The 24865-nt window shown below is 48.3% G+C and overlaps 1 protein-coding gene across 1 annotated transcript in view; it reads right to left on the bottom strand.

Annotated features, from left to right (window-relative positions):
* CNBD2 (cyclic nucleotide binding domain containing 2) overlaps window positions 1-24865 on the bottom strand; it is a 389673-nt gene that overhangs the window by 267549 nt on the left and 97259 nt on the right. Inside the window, exons 6-7 of the mRNA XM_088465256.1 lie at window positions 13418-13574; window positions 12427-12578 (exon numbers count right to left, since the gene is read on the bottom strand). Of these exons, the coding sequence (XP_088321382.1) occupies window positions 12427-12578; window positions 13418-13574 (309 nt within the window). The remainder of the gene's footprint in view (window positions 1-12426; window positions 12579-13417; window positions 13575-24865) is intronic.

Here is a 24865-nt window from a genome sequence, read left to right as displayed (position 1 = left end):
ACTAATGCTCAGAGCCTACAGTACCTGTCACCCATTAATAATGTTCAGAGCCTACTCGTCACCCATTAATAATGCTCAGAGCCTACAGTACCTGTCACCCATTAATAATGCTCAGAGCCTACCTTTCACCCATTAATAATGCTCAGAGCCTACAGTACCTGTCACCCATTAATAATGCTCAGAGCCTACCTGTCACCCATTAATAATGCTCAGAGCCTACCTGTCACCCATTAATAATGCTCAGAGCCTACAGTACCTGTCACCCACTAATAATGCTCAGAGCCTACAGTACCTGTCACCCATTAATAATGCTCAGAGCCTACAGTACCTGTCACCCATTAATAATTCTCAGAGCCTACAGTACCTGTCACCCATTAATAATGCTCAGAGCCTACCTGTCACCCATTAATAATGCTCAGAGCCTACAGTACCTGTCACCCATTAATAATGCTCAGAGCCTACAGTATCTGTCACCCATTAATAATGCTCAGAGCCTACAGTACCTGTCACCCATTAATAATGCTCAGAGCATACAGTACCTGTCACCTATTACTAATGCTCAGAGCCTACAGTACCTGTCACCTATTAATAATGCTCAGAGCCTACAGTACCTGTCACCTATTAATAATGCTCAGAGGCTACCTGTCACCCATTAATAATGCTCAGAGCCTACAGTACCTGTCACCCATTAATAATGCTCAGAGTCTACAGTACCTGTCACCCATTACTAATGCTCAGAGCCTACAGTACCTGTCACCCATTACTAATGCTCAGAGCCTACAGTACCTGTCACCTATTAATAATGCTCAGAGCCTACAGTACCTGTCACCCATTAATAATGCTCAGAGCCTACCCGTCACCCACTAATAATGCTCAGAGCCTACTCGTCACCCATTAAAAATGCTCAGAGCCTACAGTACCTGTCACCTATTACTAATGCTCAGAGCCTACCTGTCACCCATTACTAATGCTCAGAGCCTACAGTACTTGTCACCCATTACTAATGCTCAGAGCCTACAGTACCTGTCAGCCATTAATAATGCTCAGAGCCTACAGTACCTGTCACCTATTAATAATGCTCAGAGCCTACAGTACCTGTCACCCATTAATAATTCTCAGAGCCTACAGTACCTGTCACCCATTAATAATGCTCAGAGCCTACAGTACCTTTCACCCATTAATAATGCTCAGAGCCTACAGTATCTGTCACCCATTAATAATGCTCAGAGTCTACAGTACCTGTCACCCATTAATAATGCTCAGAGCCTACAGTACCTGTCACCCATTAATAATGCTCAGAGCCTACAGTACTTGTCACCCATTATTAATTCTCAGAGCCTACAGTACCTGTCACCCATAAATAATGCTTAGAGCCTACAGTACCTGTCACCTATTAATAATGCTCAGAGCCTACAGTACCTGTCACCTATTAATAATGCTCAGAGCCTAAAGTACCTGTCACCTATTACTAATGCTCAGAGCCTACAGTACCTGTCACCTATTAATAATGTTCAGAGCCTACTCGTCACCAAATAATAATGCACAGAGCCTACCTGTCACCCATTAATAATGCTCAGAGCATACAGTACCTGTCACCCATTAATAATGCTCCGAGGTTACCTGTCACCCATTAATAATGCTCAGAGCCTACAGTACCTGTCACCCATTAATAATGCTCGGAGCCTACAGTACCTGTCACCCATTAATAATGGTCAGAGCCTACCCGTCACCCATTAATAATGCTCAGAGCCTACTCGTCACCCATTAATAATGCTCAGAGCCTACAGTACCTGTCACCCATTAATAATGCTCAGAGCCTACCTTTCACCCATTAATAATGCTCAGAGCCTACAGTACCTGTCACCCATTAATAATGCTCAGAGCCTACCTGTCACCCATTAATAATGCTCAGAGCCTACCTGTCACCCATTAATAATGCTCAGAGCCTACAGTACCTGTCACACACTAATAATGCTCAGAGCCTACAGTACCTGTCACCCATTAATAATGCTCAGAGCCTACAGTACCTGTCACCCATTAATAATTCTCAGAGCCTACAGTACCTGTCACCCGTTAATAATGCTCAGGGCCTACCTGTCACCCATTAATAATGCTCAGAGCCTACAGTACCTGTCACCTATTAATAATGCTCAGAGCCTACAGTACCTGTCACCCATTAATAATGCTCAGAGCCTACAGTACCTGTCACCTATTAATAATGCTCAGAGCCTACAGTACCTGTCACCCATTAATAATGCTCAGAGCCTACAGTACCTGTCACCCATTAATAATGCTCAGAGCCTACAGTACCTGTCACCTATTAATAATGCTCAGAGCCTACAGTACCTGTCACCCATTAATAATGCTCAGAGCCTACAGTACCTGTCACCCATTACTAATGCTTAGAGCCTATAGTACCTGTCACCCTTCAATAATGGTCAGAGCCTACCCGTCACCCATTAATAATGCTCAGAGCCTACTCGTCACCCATTAATAATGCTCAGAGCCTACAGTACCTGTCACCTATTACTAATGCTCAGAGCCTACCTGTCACCCATTACTAATGCTCAGAGCCTACAGTACCTGTCACCCATTAATAATGCTCAGAGCCTACAGTACCTGTCACCAATTAATAATGCTCAGAGCCTACCTGTCACCCATTAATAATGCTCAGAGCCTACCTGTCACCCATTAATAATGCTCAGAGCCTACAGTACATGTCACCTATTACTAATGCTCAGAGCCTACCTGTCACCAATTACTAATGCTCAGAGCCTACCTGTCACCCATTACAAATGCTCAGAGCCTACAGTACCTGTCACCCATTAATAATGCTCAGAGCCTACAGTACCTGTCACCTATTTATAATGCTCAGAGCCTACACGTCACCCATTAATAATGCTCAGAGCCTACACGTCACCCATTAATAATGCTCAGAGTCTACAGTACCTGTCACCTATTAATAATGCTCAGAACCTACAGTACTTCTCACCCATTAATAATGATCAGAGCCTACAGTACCTGTCACCTATTAATAATGCTCAGAACCTACAGTACTTGTCACCCATTAATAATGCTCAGAGCCTACCTGTCACCCATTAATAATGCTCAGAGCCTACCTGTCACCCATTAATAATGCTCAGAGCCTACAGTACCTGTCACCCATTAATAATGCTAAGAGCCTACAGTACCTGTCACCCATTAATAATGCTCAGAGCCTACCTGTCACCCATTAATAATGCTCAGAGCCTACGTGTCACTTATTACTAATGCTCAAAGCCTACAGTACCTGTCACCCATTAATAGTGGTCAGAGCCTACCCGTCACCCATTAATAATGCTCAGAGCCTACAGTACCTGTCACCCATTACTAATGCTCAGAGCCTACAGTACCTGTCACCCATTAATAATGATCAGAGCCTACAGTACCTGTCACCCATTAATAATGCTCAGAGCCTACAGTACTTGTCACCCATTAATAATGCTCAGAGCCTAGAGTACCTGTCACCCATTACTAATGCTCAGAGCCTACAGTACCTGTCACCTATTAATAATGATCAGAGCCTACAGTACCTGTCACCCATTAATAATGCTCAGAGCCTACAGTACTTGTCACCCATTACTAATGCTCAGAGCCTACAGTACCTGTCACCCATTAATAATGCTCAGAGCCTACACGTCACCCATTAATAATGCTCAGAGCCTACACGTCACCCATTAATAATGCTCAGAGTCTACAGTACCTGTCACCTATTAATAATGCTCAGAACCTACAGTACTTCTCACCCATTAATAATGCTCAGAGCCTACAGTACCTGTCACCTATTAATAATGCTCAGAACCTACAGTACTTGTCACCCATTAATAATGCTCAGAGCCTACCTGTCACCCATTAATAATGCTCAGAGCCTACAGTACCTGTCACCCATTAATAATGCTCAGAGCCTACAGTACCTGTCACCCATTAATAATGCTCAGAGCCTACAGTACCTGTCACCCATTAATAATGCTCAGAGCCTACAGTACCTGTCACCCATTAATAATGCTCATAGCCTACAGTACCTCTCACCTATTAATAATGCTCAGAGCCTACAGTACCTGTCACCCATTAATAATGCTCAGAGCCTACCTGTCACCCATTAATAATGCTCAGAGCCTACAGTACCTGTCACCCATTAATAATGCTCAGAGCCTACCTGTCACCCATTAATAATGCTCAGAGCCTACAGTATCTGTCACCCATTAATAATGCTCAGAGCCTACAGTACCTGTCACCCATTAATAATGCTCAGAGCCTACAGTACCTGTCACCCATTAATAATGCTCAGAGTCTACAGTACCTGTCACCTATTACTAATGCTCAGAGCCTACAGTACCTGTCACCTATTAATAATGCTCAGAGCCTACTCGTCACCCATTAATAATGCTCGGAGCCTACCTGTTACCCATTAATAATGCTCAGAGCCTACAGTACCTGTCACCCATTAATAATGCTCAGAGCCTACCTGTCACCCACTAATAATGCTCAGAGCCTACAGTACCTGTCACCCATTAATAATGCTCAGAGCCTACCTGTCACCCATTAATAATGCTCAGAGCCTACAGTACCTGTCACCCATTAATAATGCTCAGAGCCTACAGTACCTGTCACCCATTACTAATGCTCAGAGCCTACAGAACCTGTCACCCATTACTAATGCTCAGAGCCTACAGTACCTGTCACCCATTAATAATGGTCAGAGCCTACCCGTCACCCATTAAAAATGCTCAGAGCCTACTCGTCACCCATTAATAATGCTCAGAGCCTACAGTACCTGTCACCTATTACTAATGCTCAGAGCCTACCTGTCACCCATTACTAATGCTCAGAGCCTACAGTACTTGTCACCCATTAATAATGCTCAGAGCCTACAGTACCTGTCACCCATTAATAATGCTCAGAGCCTACAGTACCAGTCACCCATTAATAATGCTCAGAGCCTACAGTACCTGTCACCCATTAATAATGCTCAGAGCCTACAGTACCTGTCACCTATTAATAATGCTCAGAGCCTACAGTACCTGTCACTCATTACTAATGCTCAGAGCCTACAGTACCTGTCACCCATTAATAATGCTCAGAGCCTACAATACCTGTCACCCATTAATAATGCTCAGAGCCTACAGTACCTGTCACCTATTAATAATGCTCAGAGCCTACAGTAGCAGTCACCCATTAATAATGCTCAGAGCCTTCAGTACCTGTCACCCATTAATAATGCTCAGAGCCTACCTGTCACCCATTACTAATGCTCAGAGCCTACAGTACCTGTCACCAATTAATAATGCTCAGAGCCTACCTGTCACCCATTAATAATGCTCAGAGCCTACAGTACCTGTCACCCATTAATAATGCTCAGAGCCTACAGTACCTGTCACCCATTAATAATGCTCAGAGCCTACAGTACCTGTCACCCATTACTAATGCTCAGAGCCTACAGTACCTGTCACCTATTAATAATGCTCAGAGCCTACAGTACCAGTCACCCATTAATAATGCTCAGAGCCTACAGTACCAGTCACCCATTAATAATGCTCAGAGCCTACAGTACCTGTCACCCATTAATAATGCTCAGAGCCTACAGTACTTGTCACCCATTAATAATGCTCAGAGCCTACTGTACCTGTCACCCATTAATAATGCTCAGAGCCTACAGTACCTGTCATCCATTAATAATGCTCAGAGCCTACAGTACCTGTCACCTATTAATAATGCTCAGAGCCTACAGTACCTGTCACCTATTAATAATGCTCAGAGCCTACAGTACCTGTCACCTTATAATAATGCTCAGAGCCTACAGTACCTGTCACCCATTAATAATGCTCAGAGCCTACAGTACCTGTCACCCATTACTAATGCTCAGAGCCTACAGTACCTGTCACCTATTAATAATGCTCAGAGCCCACAGTACCTGTCACCTATTAATAATGCTCAGAGCCTACAGTACCTGTCACCTATTAATAATGTTCAGAGTCTACTCGTCACCAATTAATAATGCTCAGAGCCTACAGTACCTGTCACCCATTAATAATGCTCAGAGCCTACAGTACCTGTCACCTATTAATAATGCTCAGAGCCTACAGTACCAGTCACCCATTAATAATGCTCAGAGCCTACAGTACCTGTCACCTATTAATAATGCTCAGAGCCTACAGTACCAGTCACCCATTAATAATGCTCAGAGCCTACAGTACCTGTCACCTATTAATAATGCTCAGAGCCTACAGTACCTGTCACCCATTAATAATGCTCAGAGCCTACCTGTCACCCATTAATAATGCTCAGAGCCTACAGTACCTGTCACCCATTAATAATGCTCAGAGCCTACAGTACCTGTCACCCATTACTAATGCTCAGAGCCTACAGTACCTGTCACCCATTACTAATGCTCAGAGCCTACAGTACCTGTCACCCATTAATAATGGTCAGAGCCTACCCGTCACCCATTAATAATGCTCAGAGCCTACTCGTCACCCATTAATAATGCTCAGAGCCTACAGTACCTGTCACCTATTACTAATGCTCAGAGCCTACCTGTCACCCATTACTAATGCTCAGAGCCTACAGTACTTGTCACCCATTAATAATGCTCAGAGCCTACAGTACCTGTCACCCATTAATAATGCTCAGAGCCTACAGTACCAGTCACCCATTAATAATGCTCAGAGCCTACAGTACCTGTCACCCATTAAAAATGCTCAGAGCCTACAGTACCTGTCACCTATTAATAATGCTCAGAGCCTACAGTACCTGTCACTCATTACTAATGCTCAGAGCCTACAGTACCTGTCACCCATTAATAATGCTCAGAGCCTACAATACCTGTCACCCATTAATAATGCTCAGAGCCTACAGTACCTGTCACCTATTAATAATGCTCAGAGCCTACAGTACCAGTCACCCATTAATAATGCTCAGAGCCTTCAGTACCTGTCACCCATTAATAATGCTCAAAGCCTACCTGTCACCCATTACTAATGCTCAGAGCCTACAGTACCTGTCACCAATTAATAATGCTCAGAGCCTACCTGTCACCCATTAATAATGCTCAGAGCCTACAGTACCTGTCACCCATTAATAATGCTCAGAGCCTACAGTACCTGTCACCCATTAATAATGCTCAGAGCCTACAGTACCTGTCACCTATTAATAATGCTCAGAGCCTACAGTACCAGTCACCCATTAATAATGCTCAGAGCCTACAGTACCAGTCACCCATTAATAATGCTCAGAGCCTACAGTACCTGTCACCCATTAATAATGCTCAGAGCCTACAGTACTTGTCACCCATTAATAATGCTCAGAGCCTACTGTACCTGTCACCCATTAATAATGCTCAGAGCCTACAGTACCTGTCATCCATTAATAATGCTCAGAGCCTACAGTACCTGTCACCTATTAATAATGCTCAGAGCCTACAGTACCTGTCACCTATTAATAATGCTCAGAGCCTACAGTACCTGTCACCTATTAATAATGCTCAGAGCCTACAGTACCTGTCACCTTATAATAATGCTCAGAGCCTACAGTACCTGTCACCCATTAATAATGCTCAGAGCCTACAGTACCTGTCACCCATTACTAATGCTCAGAGCCTACAGTACCTGTCACCTATTAATAATGCTCAGAGCCCACAGTACCTGTCACCTATTAATAATGCTCAGAGCCTACAGTACCTGTCACCTATTAATAATGTTCAGAGTCTACTCGTCACCAATTAATAATGCTCAGAGCCTACAGTACCTGTCACCTATTAATAATGCTCAGAGCCTACAGTACCAGTCACCCATTAATAATGCTCAGAGCCTACAGTACCTGTCACCTATTAATAATGATCAGAGCCTACAGTACCTGTCACCTATTAATAATGTTCAGAGTCTACTCGTCACCAATTAATAATGCTCAGAGCCTACAATACCTGTCACCCATTAATAATGCTCAGAGCCTACAGTACCTGTCACCTATTAATAATGCTCAGAGCCTACAGTACCAGTCACCCATTAATAATGCTCAGAGCCTTCAGTACCTGTCACCCATTAATAATGCTCAGAGCCTACCTGTCACCCATTACTAATGCTCAGAGCCTACAGTACCTGTCACCAATTAATAATGCTCAGAGCCTACCTGTCACCCATTAATAATGCTCAGAGCCTACAGTACCTGTCACCCATTAATAATGCTCAGAGCCTACAGTACCTGTCACCCATTAATAATGCTCAGAGCCTACAGTACCTGTCACCTATTAATAATGCTCAGAGCCTACAGTACCAGTCACCCATTAATAATGCTCAGAGCCTACAGTACCAGTCAACCATTAATAATGCTCAGAGCCTACAGTACCTGTCACCCATTAATAATGCTCAGAGCCTACAGTACCTGTCACCCATTAATAATGCTCAGAGCCTACAGTACCAGTCACCCATTAATAATGCTCAGAGCCTACAGTACCTGTCACCCATTAATAATGCTCAGAGCCTACAGTACCTGTCACCCATTAATAATGATCAGAGCCTACAGTACCTGTCACCCATTATTAATGCTCAGAGCCTACAGTACCAGTCACCCATTAATAATGCTCAGAGCCTACAGTACCTGTCACCCATTAATAATGATCAGAGCCTACAGTACCTGTCACCCATTATTAATGCTCAGAGCCTACAGTACCCGTCACCCATTAATAATGCTCAGAGCCTACAGTACCTGTCACCTTATAATAATGCTCAGAGCCTACAGTACCTGTCACCCATTAATAATGCTCAGAGCCTACAGTACCTGTCACCCATTAATAATGCTCAGAGCCTACAGTACCAGTCACCCATTAATAATGCTCAGAGCCTACAGTACCTGTCACCCATTAATAATGCTCAGAGCCTACAGTACCTGTCACCCATTAATAATGCTCAGAGCCTACAGTACCTGTCACCCATTAATAATGCTCAGAGCCTACTGTACTTGTCACCCATTAATAATGCTCAGAGCCTACAGTACCTGTCACCTTATAATAATGCTCAGAGCTTACAGTACCTGTCACCCATTAATAATGCTCAGAGCCTACAGTACCTGTCACCCATTAATAATGCTCAGAGCCTACAGTATCAGTCACCCATTAATAATGCTCAGAGCCTACAGTACCTGTCACCCATTAATAATGCTCAGAGCCTACAGTACCTGTCACCCATTAATAATGCTCAGAGCCTACAGTACCTGTCACCCATTAATAATGCTCAGAGCCTACACGTCACCCATTAATAATGCTCAGAGCCTACCTGTCACCCATTAATAATGCTCAGAGCCTACCTGTCACCCATTAATAATGCTCAGAGCCTACAGTACCTGTCACCCATTAGTAATGCTCAGAGCCTACTGTACCTGTCACCCATTACAAATACTCAGAGCCTACCTGTCACCCATTACTAATACTCAGAGCCTACCAGTCACCCATTAATAATGCTCAGAGCCTACCTGTCACCCATTACTAATGCTCAGAGCCTACCTGTCACCCATTAATAATGCTCAGAGCCTATCTGTCACCTATTAATAATGCTCAGAGCCTACAGTACCAGTCACCCATTAATAATGCTCAGAGCCTACAGTACCTGTCACCCATTAATAATGCTCAGAGCCTACAGTACCTGTCACCCATTATTAATGCTCAGAGCCTACAGTACCTGTCACCCATTAATAATGCTCAGAGCCTACAGTACCTGTCACCCATTAATAATGCTCAGAGCCTACAGTATCTGTCACCCATTAATAATACTCAGAGCCTACCAGTGGACATTATATCCCATGGTTGAATACAATTCTCTGAAGAGTATTAAGATGTGACTGAAATATTCTATAAGAGTAAAACATTTCTAACTTGTTTCAGGAACAGCTCACTATATAACATTTTGTTAAAGTTCGTTCTTAAATAATTATCATCAGACCCAGGAGGACTATCAGAGGTTCGTCTGACCCCTTGGTGGAATACGATAAGAGCAGGGATGAATTCCTTAGATAATATGGATCTCACACCTTCGCTATCTGTTATGTAATGCTCTGTGCTTGGGAAAATGCCCACTGACACCCATAATGCTCTGCGCTTGGGAAAATGCCCAATGACACATAACGCTCTGAGCTTGGGAAAAAGCCTAATCACACCCATAACGCTCTGAGCTTGGGAAAATGCCTAATGACACCCATAACGCTCTGAGCTTGGGAAAAAGCCTAATGACACCCATAACGCTCTGTGCTTGGGAAAATGCCTAATGACACCCATAACGCTCTGCGCTTGGGAAAATGCCCACTGACACCCAGAACGCTCTGCGCTTGGGAAAATGCCCAATGACACCCTAACGCTCTGCGCTTGGGAAAATGCCCAAAGACACCCATAACGCTCTGTGCTTGGGAAAATGCCTAATTACACCCATAACACTCTCTGCTTGGGAAAATGCCCACTGACACCCAGAACGCTCTGCGCTTGGGAAAATGCCCAATGACACCCATAACGCTCTGAGCTTGGGAAAATGCCCAATGACACCCATAATGCTCTGCGCTTGGGAAAATGCCCAATGACACCCATAATGCTCTGCGCTTGGGAAAAAGCCTAATGACACCCATAACGCTCTGAGCTTGGGAAAATGCCTAATGACACCCATAACACTCTGAGCTTGGGAAAATGCCCACTGACACCCAGAACGCTCTGCGCTTGGGAAAATGCCCACTGACACCCAGAACGCTCTGAGCTTGGGAAAATTCCCAATGACACCCATAACGCTCTGCGCTTGGGAAAATGCCCAATGACACCCATAACGCTCTGCGCCTGGGAAAAAGCCCAATAACACCCATAATGCTCTGCGCTTGGGAAAAAGCCTAATGACACCCATAACGCTCTGAGCTTGGGAAAATTCCCAATGACACCCATAACGCTCTGCGCTTGGGAAAATGCCCAATGACACCCATAACGCTCTGCGCTTGGGAAAAAGCCCAATGACACCCATAATGCTCTGCGCTTGGGAAAATGCCCAATGACACCCATAACGCTCTGCGCTTGGGAAAATGCCTAATGACACCCAGAACGCTCTGCGCTTGGGAAAATGCCTAATGACACCCATAACGCTCTGAGCTTGGGAAAATGCCTAATGACACCCATAACGCTCTGAGCTTGGGAAAAAGCCTAATGACACCCATAACGCTCTGTGCTTGGGAAAATGCCTAATGACACCCATAACGCTCTGAGCTTGGGAAAAAGCCTAATGACACCCATAACGCTCTGTGCTTGGGAAAATGCCTTATGACACCCATAACGCTCTGCGCTCGGGAAAATGCCCACTGACACCCATAATGCTCTGCGCTTGGGAAAATGCCCAATGACACCCATAATGCTCTGTGCTTGGGAAAATGCCTAATGACTCCCATAACGCTCTCTGCTTGGGAAAATGCCCACTGACACCCATAACGCTCTGCGCTTGGGAAAATGCCCACTGACACCCAGAACGCTCTGCGCTTGGGAAAATGCCCAATGACACCCCTAACGCTCTGCGCTTGGGAAAATGCCCAAAGACACCCATAACGCTATGTGCTTGGGAAAATGCCTAATGACACCCATAACGCTCTCTGCTTGGGAAAATGCCCACTGACACCCAGAACGCTCTGCGCTTGGGAAAATGCCCAATGACACCCATAATGCTCTGCGCTTGGGAAAATTCCCAATGACACCCATAACGCTCTGAGCTTGGGAAAATGCCCAATGACACCCATAATGCTCTGCGCTTGGGAAAATGCCCAATGACACCCATAACGCTCTACGCTTGGGAAAATGCCTAATGACACCCATAACGCTCTGAGCTTGGGAAAATGCCCAATGACACCCATAATGCTCTGCTCTTGGGGATGCCTAATGAAACCCATAGTAATAATGCTCTGCTCTTGGGAAAATGCCCAATGACACCTATAACGCTCTGCGCTTGGGAAAATGCCCAATGACACCCAGAACGCTCTGCGCTTGGGAAAATGCCCAATGACACCCAGAACGCTCTGCGCTTGGGAAAATGCCCAATGACACCCAGAACGCTCTGCGCTTGGGAAAATGCCCAATGACACCCAGAACGCTCTGCGCTTGGGAAAATGCCTAATGACACCCAGAACGCTCTGCGCTTGGGAAAATGCCCAATGACACCCAGAACGCTCTGCGCTTGGGAAAATGCCCAATGACACCCAGAACGCTCTGCGCTTGGGAAAATGCCCAATGACACCCAGAACGCTCTGCGCTTGGGAAAATGCCTAATGACACCCAGAACGCTCTGCGCTTGGGAAAATGCCCAATGACACCCATAACGCTCTGCGCTTGGGAAAATGCCCAATGACACCCATAGTAATAATGCGGGATCTCACTCCCAAACTCACCTGAAATATTCATAGCGAGACTGAAATTCTTTCTGCAATTCTGCATCCAGCTTATTTGTGAAGAAATCCTCTTTGTCCACCACCAGAAATTCCGACTCCTCCATGCAGAGCACTGTGGCATTCCTCCTGTGTCCTCTCAGCAATGCAATGTCCTAGAGGGTGTGCGAGTCACTGCGGTTATACTCTCACCTGCTTGTACAATGTCATCTGTCTGTTACTAGTCTGCATCAGCCGATGGCCGTATGGGCTAGGGAAAGGCCGAATGGGCTGGTGCTGAGGTGGCGGGGGCTGGGGGCGGGGGCTATCACACATAACTGCTTTTGTTCACATTTTATTTTGTATATTAATAATTATTTATTTACATATTATTAACTATCTGCTGGTTTTTCAATGTATTTACTTTCTACACACGGAACGTCTTAGTATTTGGAGCAGTTACAGCTGTACAGGCGGATATAAGACATAGGGCGGGATGTACTAAAGGGTAAAATGCAGTAAAACCCCTGAAAATGCGGTTTTCGGGGGTTTTACCGCATACCCCATATGTACTAAGCACCGGAATGCACAGAAGGACGCCAGAGGGGCTTCTGGGTGGTAAACCCGGACGTCCCTCTCTCCGGAGCCGTCGCAAAAGGATCGGGAGAGCTGTCCTTTGTGATATTCTTGGTACATACGGTGGTAATAAACCGTGGAATGTACCCAAAGACAGGCGAGATGTACATCCCGCCCATACAGGGAAAGTGGCTGAAGGGTGACATATTTTTACTTTCAGAGCAATTAATTTACCTCTTATAGGTGCAATTTGTCAGTAAACCTGAATAACTGGAGATCTTGTTTAATTTACTCCTGTTAATTTGAATACATCACTATTCTGTGTACACGTACAAATTCCAAATCACACATTTACCATAGAAAAGCCCGACCGTTCCCTAGCAACCAGGACATTCGCTGCGTCGTTCCCCTGTATCAAACTTTACTACTTATTCCTTACCCCAAATTTAGCTCCTGCGCCCAGAAGAACAGGCTCCTGGTCTAGGTAGGTGCTGCCGCCGTCCTCATCGTTAGTAACAGCGACGCAGCCCGAGTAGATGAAGTAGAAACTGACTCCAATGTGACCCTTTCTGATGATCACTCTCCTGCGGCCAAACCTAGAACAGCGACAGTCATTAAATTACATTCACATGTGCTCAGACTACTACAGATCACATTATCCATCCCCTCCGCCAAACCTGCGCTGGCTCCCGTTCCCCTACAGAATCATCTCCTACCTGATCACCCTCACATACACCTCCCTCTCTACCTCCACTGCTCCCTACATCTTCTACCTCCTCCCTCTCTAGCTCCACTGCTCCCTACATCTCCTACCTCCTCCCTCTCTAGCTCCACTGCTCCCTACATCTCTTCCCTCTCTACCTCCACTGATCCCTACATCTCCTCCCTCTCTACCTCCACTGATCCCTACATCTCCTAGCTCCTCCCTCTCTAGCTCCACAGCTCCCTACATCTCCTACCTCCTCTCCTTACATACTCCCTCTCTACCTCCACTGCTCCCTACATCTCCTCCCTCTCTACATCCACTGATCCCTACATCTCCTACCTCCTCCCTCTCTAGCTCCACTGCTCCCTACATCTCCTACCTCCTCTCCTTACATACTCCCTCTCTACCTCCACAGCTCCCTACATCTTCTACCTCCTCCCTCTCTAGCTCCACTGCTCCCTACATCTCCTACCTCCTCTCCATACATATTCCCTCTCTACCTCCACAGCACCCTACATCTTCTACCTCCTCCCTCTCTAGCTCCACTGCTCCCTACATCTCCTACCTCCTCCCTCTCTAGCTCCACTGCTCCCTACTTCTACCTCCTCTCCACACATACTCCCTCTCTACCTCCACTGCTCCCTACATCTTCTACCTACTCCCTCTCTAGCTCCACTGCTCCCTACATCTCCTACCTCCTCTCCTTACATACTCCCTCTCTACCTCCTCTGCTCCTTACATCTCCTACCTCCTCCCTCTCTAGCTCCACTGCTCCCTACATCATCTACCTTCTCCCTCTCTACCTCCACTGATCCCTACATCTCCTACCTCCTCCCTCTCTAGCTACACTGCTCCCTACATCTCCTACCTCCTCTCCTTACATACTCCCTCTCTACCTCCACTGCTCCCTACAACTCCTACCTCCTCTCCTTACATACTCCCTCTCTACCTCCTCTGCTCCCTACATCTCCTACCTCCTCTCCTCACATACTCCCTCTCTACCTCCTCTGCTCCCTACATCTTCTACCTCCTCCCTCTCTAGCTCCACTGCTCCCTACATCTCCTACCTCCTCTCCTTACATACTCCCTCTCTACCTCCACTGCTGCCTACATCTCCTACCTCCTCTCCTTACATACTCCCTCTCTACCTCCTCTGCTCCCTACATCTCCTACCTCCTCTCCTCACATACTCCCTCTCTACCTCCTCTGCTCCCTACATCTTCTACCTCCTCCCTCTCTAGCTCCACTGCTCCCTACATCTCCTACCTCCTCCTTACATACTCCCTCTCTACCTCCACTGCTCCATACATCTCCTACCTCCTCTCCTTACATACTCCATCTCTACCACCACTGCTCCCTACATCTCCTACCTCCTCATCCTCACATACTCACTCTCTGCCTCCACTGCTCCCTACATCTCCTACCTCCTCTCCTCACATACTCCCTCTCTACCTCCTCTGCTCCCTACATCTCCTACCTCCTCTCCTTATATACTCCCCCTCTAGCTCCACTGCTCCCTACATCTCCTACCTCCTCTCCTTACATACTCCCTCTCTACCTCCACTGCTCCCTACATCTCCTACCTCCTCTCCTCACCTACTCCCTCTCTACCTCCTCTGCTACCTACATCTCCTACCTCCTCTCCTCACATACTCCCTCTCTACCTCCTCTGCTCCCTACACCTTCTACCTCCTTCCTCTCTAGCTCCACTGCTCCCTACATCTCCTACCTCCTCTCCTTACATATTCCCTCTCTACCTCCACTGCTCCCTACATCTCCTACCTCCACTGCTCCCTACATCTCCTACCTCCTCTCATTACATACACCCTCTCTACCTCCACTGCTTCCTTCATCTCCTTCCTCCTCTCCTTACATATTACCTCTCTACCTCCACTGCTCCCTACATCTCCTACCTCCACTGCTCCCTACATCTCCTACCTCCTCTTCTTACATAAACCCTTTCTACCTCCACTGCTCCCTACATCTCCTACCTCCTCTCCTTACATACTCCCTCTCTACCACCACTGCTCCCTACATCTCCTACCTCCTCATCCTCACATACTCCCTCTCTACCACCACTGCTCCCTACATTTCCTACCTCCTCTCCTTACATACTCCCTCTCTACCTCCACTGCTCCCTACATCTCCTACCTCCTTTCCTCACATACTCCCTCTCTACCTCCTCTGCTCCGTACATCTCCTACCTCCTCTCCTTACATACTCCCTCTCTACCTCCTCTGCTCCGTACATCTCCTACCTCCTCTCCTTACATACTCCCTCTCTACCTCCTCTGCTCCGTACATCTCCTACCTCCTCTTCTTACATCCTCCCTCTCTACCACCACTGCTCCCTACATCTCCTACCTCCTCATCCTCACATACTCCCTCTCTACCACCACTGCTCCCTACATCTCCTACCTCCTCTCCTTACATACTCCCTCTTTACCACCACTGCTCCCTACATCTCCTACCTCCTCTCCTTACAAACTCCCTCTCTACCTCTACTGCTCCCTACTACCTCCTCTCCTTACATACTCCCTCTCTACCACCACTGCTCCCTACATCTCCTACCTCCTCTCCTTACATACTCCCTCTCTACCTCCACTGCTCCCTACATCTCCTACCTCCTCTCCTTACATACTCCCTCTCTACCTCCACTGCTACCTACATCTCCTACCTCCTCATCCTCACATACTCCCTCTCTACCACAACTGCTCACTACATCTCCTACCTCCTCTCCTGACATACTCCCTCTCTACCTTCACTGCTCCCTACATCTCCAATCTCCTCTCCTTACATACTCCCTCTCTACCTCCACTGCTCCCTACATCTCCTACCTCCTCTCCTTACATACTCCCTCTCTTCCTCCACTGCTCCCTACATCTCCTACCTCCACTGCTCCCTACATCTCCTACCTCCTCTCCTTACATATTCCCTCTCTACCTCCACTGCTCCCTACATCTCCTACCTCCTCTCCTTACATACTCCCTTTCTACCTCCACTGCTCCCTTCATCTCCTACCTCCACTGCTCCCTACATCTCCTACCTCCTCTCCTTACATACTCCCTCTACCTCCACTGCTCCCTACATCTCCTACCTCCTCATCCTCACATACTCCCTCTCTACCTCCACTGCTCCCTACATCTCCTACCTCCTCATCCTCACATACTCCCTCTCTAACTCCACTGCTCCCTACATCTCCTACTTCCTCTCCTTACATACTCCCTCCATACCTCCACTGCTCCCTACATCTCCTACCTCCTCTCCTTACATACTCCCTCTCTACCTCCACTGCTCCCTACATCTCCTACCTCCTCTCCTTACATACTCCCTCTTTACCACCACTGCTCCCTACATCTCCTACCTCTCCTTACATACTCCCTCTCTACCTCTACTGCTCCCTACTACCATCTCTCCTTACATACTCCCTCTCTACCACCACTGCTCCCTACATCTCCTACCTCCTCTCCTTACATACTCCCTCTCTACCACCACTGCTCCCTACATCTCCTACCTCCTCATCCTCACATACTCCCTCTCTACCACCACTGCTCCCTACATCTCCTACCTCCTCTCCTTACATACTCCCTCTTTACCACCACTGCTCCCTACATCTCCTACCTCCTCTCCTTACATACTCCCTCTCTACCTCTACTGCTCCCTACTACCTCCTCTCCTTACATACTCCCTCTCTACCACCACTGCTCCCTACATCTCCTACCTCCTCTCCTTACATACTCCCTCTCTACCTCCACTGCTCCCTACATCTCCTACCTCCTCTCCTTACATACTCCCTCTCTACCTCCACTGCTACCTACATCTCCTACCTCCTCATCCTCACATACTCCCTCTCTACCACAACTGCTCACTACATCTCCTACCTCCTCTCCTGACATACTCCCTCTCTACCTTCACTGCTCCCTACATCTCCAATCTCCTCTCCTTACATACTCCCTCTCTACCTCCACTGCTCCCTACATCTCCTACCTCCTCTCCTTACATACTCCCTCTCTTCCTCCACTGCTCCCTACATCTCCTACCTCCACTGCTCCCTACATCTCCTACCTCCTCTCCTTACATATTCCCTCTCTACCTCCACTGCTCCCTACATCTCCTACCTCCTCTCCTTACATACTCCCTTTCTACCTCCACTGCTCCCTTCATCTCCTACCTCCACTGCTCCCTACATCTCCTACCTCCTCTCCTTACATACTCCCTCTACCTCCACTGCTCCCTACATCTCCTACCTCCTCATCCTCACATACTCCCTCTCTACCTCCACTGCTCCCTACATCTCCTACCTCCTCATCCTCACATACTCCCTCTCTAACTCCACTGCTCCCTACATCTCCTACTTCCTCTCCTTACAAACTCCCTCCATACCTCCACTGCTCCTTACATCTCCTACCTCCTCTCCTTACATACTCCCTCTCTACCTCCACTGCTCCCTACATCTCCTACCTCCTCTCCTTACATACTCCCTCTTTACCACCACTGCTCCCTACATCTCCTACCTCTCCTTACATACTCCCTCTCTACCTCTACTGCTCCCTACTACCATCTCTCCTTACATACTCCCTCTCTACCACCACTGCTCCCTACATCTCCTACCTCCTCTCCTTACATACTCCCTCTCTACCTCCACTGCTCCCTACATCTCCTACCTCCTCTCCTTACATACTCCCTCTACCTTCACTGCTCCCTACATCTCCTACCTCTTCACCTTACATACTCCCTCTCTACCACCACTGCTCCCTACATCTCCAATCTCCTCTCCTTACATACTTCCTCTCTACCTCCACTGCTCCCTACATCTCCTACCTCCTCTCCTTACATACTCCCTCTCTACCTCCACTGATCCCTACATCTCCTACCTCTTCACCCTCACTTACTCCCTCTCTACCTCCACTGCTCCCTACATCTCCTACCTCCTCTCCTTACATACTCCCTCTCTACCTCCTCTGCTCCGTACATCTCCTACCTCCTCTCCTTACATACTCCCTCTCTACCACCACTGCTCCCTACATCTCCTGCCTCCTCATCCTCACATACTCCCTCTCTACCACCACTGCTCCCTACATCTCCTACCTCCTCTCCTTACATACTCCCTCTTTACCACCACTGCTCCCTACATCTCCTACCTCCTCTCCTTACATACTCCCTCTCTACCTCTACTGCTCCCTACTACCTCCTCTCCTTACATACTCCCTCTCTACCACCACTGCTCCCTACATCTCCTACCTCCTCTCCTTACATACTCCCTCTCTACCTCTACTGCTCCCTACTACCTCCTCTCCTTACATACTCCCTCTCTACCACCACTGCTCCCTACATCTCCTACCTCCTCTCCTTACATACTCCCTCTCTACCTCCACTGCTCCCTACATCTCCTACCTCCTCTCCTTACATACTCCCTCTCTACCTCCACTGCTACCTACATCTCCTACCTCCTCATCCTCACATACTCCCTCTCTACCACAACTGCTCACTACATCTCCTACCTCCTCTCCTGACATACTCCCTCTCTACCTTCACTGCTCCCTACATCTCCAATCTCCTCTCCTTACATACTCCCTCTCTACCTCCACTGCTCCCTACATCTCCTACCTCCTCTCCTTACATACTCCCTCTCTTCCTCCACTGCTCCCTACATCTCCTACCTCCACTGCTCCCTACATCTCCTACCTCCTCTCCTTACATATTCCCTCTCTACCTCCACTGCTCCCTACATCTCCTACCTCCTCTCCTTACATACTCCCTTTCTACCTCCACTGCTCCCTTCATCTCCTACCTCCACTGCTCCCTACATCTCCTACCTCCTCTCCTTACATACTCCCTCTACCTCCACTGCTCCCTACATCTCCTACCTCCTCATCCTCACATACTCCCTCTCTACCTCCACTGCTCCCTACATCTCCTACCTCCTCATCCTCACATACTCCCTCTCTAACTCCACTGCTCCCTACATCTCCTACTTCCTCTCCTTACATACTCCCTCCATACCTCCACTGCTCCCTACATCTCCTACCTCCTCTCCTTACATACTCCCTCTCTACCTCCACTGCTCCCTACATCTCCTACCTCCTCTCCTTACATACTCCCTCTTTACCACCACTGCTCCCTACATCTCCTACCTCTCCTTACATACTCCCTCTCTACCTCTACTGCTCCCTACTACCATCTCTCCTTACATACTCCCTCTCTACCACCACTGCTCCCTACATCTCCTACCTCCTCTTCTTACATACTCCCTCTACCTTCACTGCTCCCTACATCTCCTACCTCCTCACCTTACATACTCCCTCTCTACCACCACTGCTCCCTACATCTCCAATCTCCTCTCCTTACATACTCCCTCTCTACCTCCACTGCTCCCTACATCTCCTACCTCCTCTCCTTACATACTCCCTCTCTACCTCCACTGATCCCTACATCTCCTACCTCTTCACCCTCACTTACTCCCTCTCTACCTCCACTGCTCCCTACATCTCCTACCTCCTCTCCTTACATACTCCCTCTCTACCTCCTCTGCTCCGTACATCTCCTACCTCCTCTCCTTACATACTCCCTCTCTACCACCACTGCTCCCTACATCTCCTGCCTCCTCATCCTCACATACTCCCTCTCTACCACCACTGCTCCCTACATCTCCTACCTCCTCTCCTTACATACTCCCTCTTTACCACCACTGCTCCCTACATCTCCTACCTCCTCTCCTTACATACTCCCTCTCTACCTCTACTGCTCCCTACTACCTCCTCTCCTTACATACTCCCTCTCTACCACCACTGCTCCCTACATCTCCTACCTCCTCTCCTTACATACTCCCTCTCTACCACCACTGCTCCCTACATCTCCTACCTCCTCATCCTCACATACTCCCTCTCTACCACCACTGCTCCCTACATTTCCTACCTCCTCTCCTTACATACTCCCTCTTTACCACCACTGCTCCCTACATCTCCTACCTCCTCTCCTTACATACTCCCTATCTACCTCTACTGCTCCCTACTACCTCCTCTCCTTACATACTCCCTCTCTACCACCACTGCTCCCTACATCTCCTACCTCCTCTCCTTACATACTCCCTCTCTACCTCCACTGCTCCCTACATCTCCTACCTCCTCTCCTTACATACTCCCTCTCTACCTCCACTGCTACCTACATCTCCTACCTCCTCATCCTCACATACTCCCTCTCTACCACAACTGCTCACTACATCTCCTACCTCCTCTCCTGACATACTCCCTCTCTACCTTCACTGCTCCCTACATCTCCAATCTCCTCTCCTTACATACTCCCTCTCTACCTCCACTGCTCCCTACATCTCCTACCTCCTCTCCTTACATACTCCCTCTCTTCCTCCACTGCTCCCTACATCTCCTACCTCCACTGCTCCCTACATCTCCTACCTCCTCTCCTTACATATTCCCTCTCTACCTCCACTGCTCCCTACATCTCCTACCTCCTCTCCTTACATACTCCCTTTCTACCTCCACTGCTCCCTTCATCTCCTACCTCCACTGCTCCCTACATCTCCTACCTCCTCTCCTTACATACTCCCTCTACCTCCACTGCTCCCTACATCTCCTACCTCCTCATCCTCACATACTCCCTCTCTACCTCCACTGCTCCCTACATCTCCTACCTCCTCATCCTCACATACTCCCTCTCTAACTCCACTGCTCCCTACATCTCCTACTTCCTCTCCTTACATACTCCCTCCATACCTCCACTGCTCCCTACATCTCCTACCTCCTCTCCTTACATACTCCCTCTCTACCTCCACTGCTCCCTACATCTCCTACCTCCTCTCCTTACATACTCCCTCTTTACCACCACTGCTCCCTACATCTCCTACCTCTCCTTACATACTCCCTCTCTACCTCTACTGCTCCCTACTACCATCTCTCCTTACATACTCCCTCTCTACCACCACTGCTCCCTACATCTCCTACCTCCTCTCCTTACATACTCCCTCTCTACCTCCACTGCTCCCTACATCTCCTACCTCCTCTCCTTACATACTCCCTCTACCTTCACTGCTCCCTACATCTCCTACCTCCTCACCTTACATACTCCCTCTCTACCACCACTGCTCCCTACATCTCCAATCTCCTCTCCTTACATACTCCCTCTCTACCTCCACTGCTCCCTACATCTCCTACCTCTTCTCCTTACATACTCCCTCTCTACCTCCACTGATCCCTACATCTCCTACCTCTTCACCCTCACTTACTCCCTCTCTACCTCCACTGCTCCCTACATCTCCTACCTCCTCTCCTCACTTACTCCCTCTCTACCACCACTGCTCCCTACATCTCCTACCTCCTCTCCTTACATACTCCCTCTTTACCACCACTGCTCCCTACATCTCCTACCTCCTCTCCTTACATACTCCCTCTCTACCTCTACTACTCCCTACTACCTCCTCTCCTTACATACTCCCTCTCTACCACCACTGCTCCCTACATCTCCTACCTCCTCTCCTTACATACTCCCTCTCTACCTCTACTGCTCCCTACTACCTCCTCTCCTTACATACTCCCTCTCTACCACCACTGCTCCCTACATCTCCTACCTCCTCTCCTTACATACTCCCTCTCTACCTCCACTGCTCCCTACATCTCCTACCTCCTCTCCTTACATACTCCCTCTCTACCTCCACTGCTACCTACATCTCCTACCTCCTCATCCTCACATACTCCCTCTCTACCACAACTGCTCACTACATCTCCTACCTCCTCTCCTGACATACTCCCTCTCTACCTTCACTGCTCCCTACATCTCCAATCTCCTCTCCTTACATACTCCCTCTCTACCTCCACTGCTCCCTACATCTCCTACCTCCTCTCCTTACATACTCCCTCTCTTCCTCCACTGCTCCCTACATCTCCTACCTCCACTGCTCCCTACATCTCCTACCTCCTCTCCTTACATATTCCCTCTCTACCTCCACTGCTCCCTACATCTCCTACCTCCTCTCCTTACATACTCCCTTTCTACCTCCACTGCTCCCTTCATCTCCTACCTCCACTGCTCCCTACATCTCCTACCTCCTCTCCTTACATACTCCCTCTACCTCCACTGCTCCCTACATCTCCTACCTCCTCATCCTCACATACTCCCTCTCTACCTCCACTGCTCCCTACATCTCCTACCTCCTCATCCTCACATACTCCCTCTCTAACTCCACTGCTCCCTACATCTCCTACTTCCTCTCCTTACATACTCCCTCCATACCTCCACTGCTCCCTACATCTCCTACCTCCTCTCCTTACATACTCCCTCTCTACCTCCACTGCTCCCTACATCTCCTACCTCCTCTCCTTACATACTCCCTCTTTACCACCACTGCTCCCTACATCTCCTACCTCTCCTTACATACTCCCTCTCTACCTCTACTGCTCCCTACTACCATCTCTCCTTACATACTCCCTCTCTACCACCACTGCTCCCTACATCTCCTACCTCCTCTCCTTACATACTCCCTCTCTACCTCCACTGCTCCCTACATCTCCTACCTCCTCTTCTTACATACTCCCTCTACCTTCACTGCTCCCTACATCTCCTACCTCCTCACCTTACATACTCCCTCTCTACCACCACTGCTCCCTACATCTCCAATCTCCTCTCCTTACATACTCCCTCTCTACCTCCACTGCTCCCTACATCTCCTACCTCCTCTCCTTACATACTCCCTCTCTACCTCCACTGATCCCTACATCTCCTACCTCTTCACCCTCACTTACTCCCTCTCTACCTCCACTGCTCCCTACATCTCCTACCTCCTCTCCTTACATACTCCCTCTCTACCTCCTCTGCTCCGTACATCTCCTACCTCCTCTCCTTACATACTCCCTCTCTACCACCACTGCTCCCTACATCTCCTGCCTCCTCATCCTCACATACTCCCTCTCTACCACCACTGCTCCCTACATCTCCTACCTCCTCTCCTTACATACTCCCTCTTTACCACCACTGCTCCCTACATCTCCTACCTCCTCTCCTTACATACTCCCTCTCTACCTCTACTGCTCCCTACTACCTCCTCTCCTTACATACTCCCTCTCTACCACCACTGCTCCCTACATCTCCTACCTCCTCTCCTTACATACTCCCTCTCTACCACCACTGCTCCCTACATCTCCTACCTCCTCATCCTCACATACTCCCTCTCTACCACCACTGCTCCCTACATCTCCTACCTCCTCTCCTTACATACTCCCTCTTTACCACCACTGCTCCCTACATCTCCTACCTCCTCTCCTTACATACTCCCTCTCTACCTCTACTGCTCCCTACTACCTCCTCTCCTTACATACTCCCTCTCTACCACCACTGCTCCCTACATCTCCTACCTCCTCTCCTTACATACTCCCTCTCTACCTCCACTGCTCCCTACATCTCCTACCTCCTCTCCTTACATACTCCCTCTCTACCTCCACTGCTACCTACATCTCCTACCTCCTCATCCTCACATACTCCCTCTCTACCACAACTGCTCACTACATCTCCTACCTCCTCTCCTGACATACTCCCTCTCTACCTTCACTGCTCCCTACATCTCCAATCTCCTCTCCTTACATACTCCCTCTCTACCTCCACTGCTCCCTACATCTCCTACCTCCTCTCCTTACATACTCCCTCTCTTCCTCCACTGCTCCCTACATCTCCTACCTCCACTGCTCCCTACATCTCCTACCTCCTCTCCTTACATATTCCCTCTCTACCTCCACTGCTCCCTACATCTCCTACCTCCTCTCCTTACATACTCCCTTTCTACCTCCACTGCTCCCTTCATCTCCTACCTCCACTGCTCCCTACATCTCCTACCTCCTCTCCTTACATACTCCCTCTACCTCCACTGCTCCCTACATCTCCTACCTCCTCATCCTCACATACTCCCTCTCTACCTCCACTGCTCCCTACATCTCCTACCTCCTCATCCTCACATACTCCCTCTCTAACTCCACTGCTCCCTACATCTCCTACTTCCTCTCCTTACATACTCCCTCCATACCTCCACTGCTCCCTACATCTCCTACCTCCTCTCCTTACATACTCCCTCTCTACCTCCACTGCTCCCTACATCTCCTACCTCCTCTCCTTACATACTCCCTCTTTACCACCACTGCTCCCTACATCTCCTACCTCTCCTTACATACTCCCTCTCTACCTC

This window comes from Taudactylus pleione, unplaced genomic scaffold (assembly GCF_031769625.1).
Source record: "Taudactylus pleione unplaced genomic scaffold, aTauple2 ptg001928l, whole genome shotgun sequence".
Lineage (NCBI taxonomy): Eukaryota > Metazoa > Chordata > Amphibia > Anura > Myobatrachidae > Taudactylus > Taudactylus pleione.
Note: the sequence above shows the minus strand (reverse complement) of the source record. Positions and strands in the feature narration are given on the sequence as shown.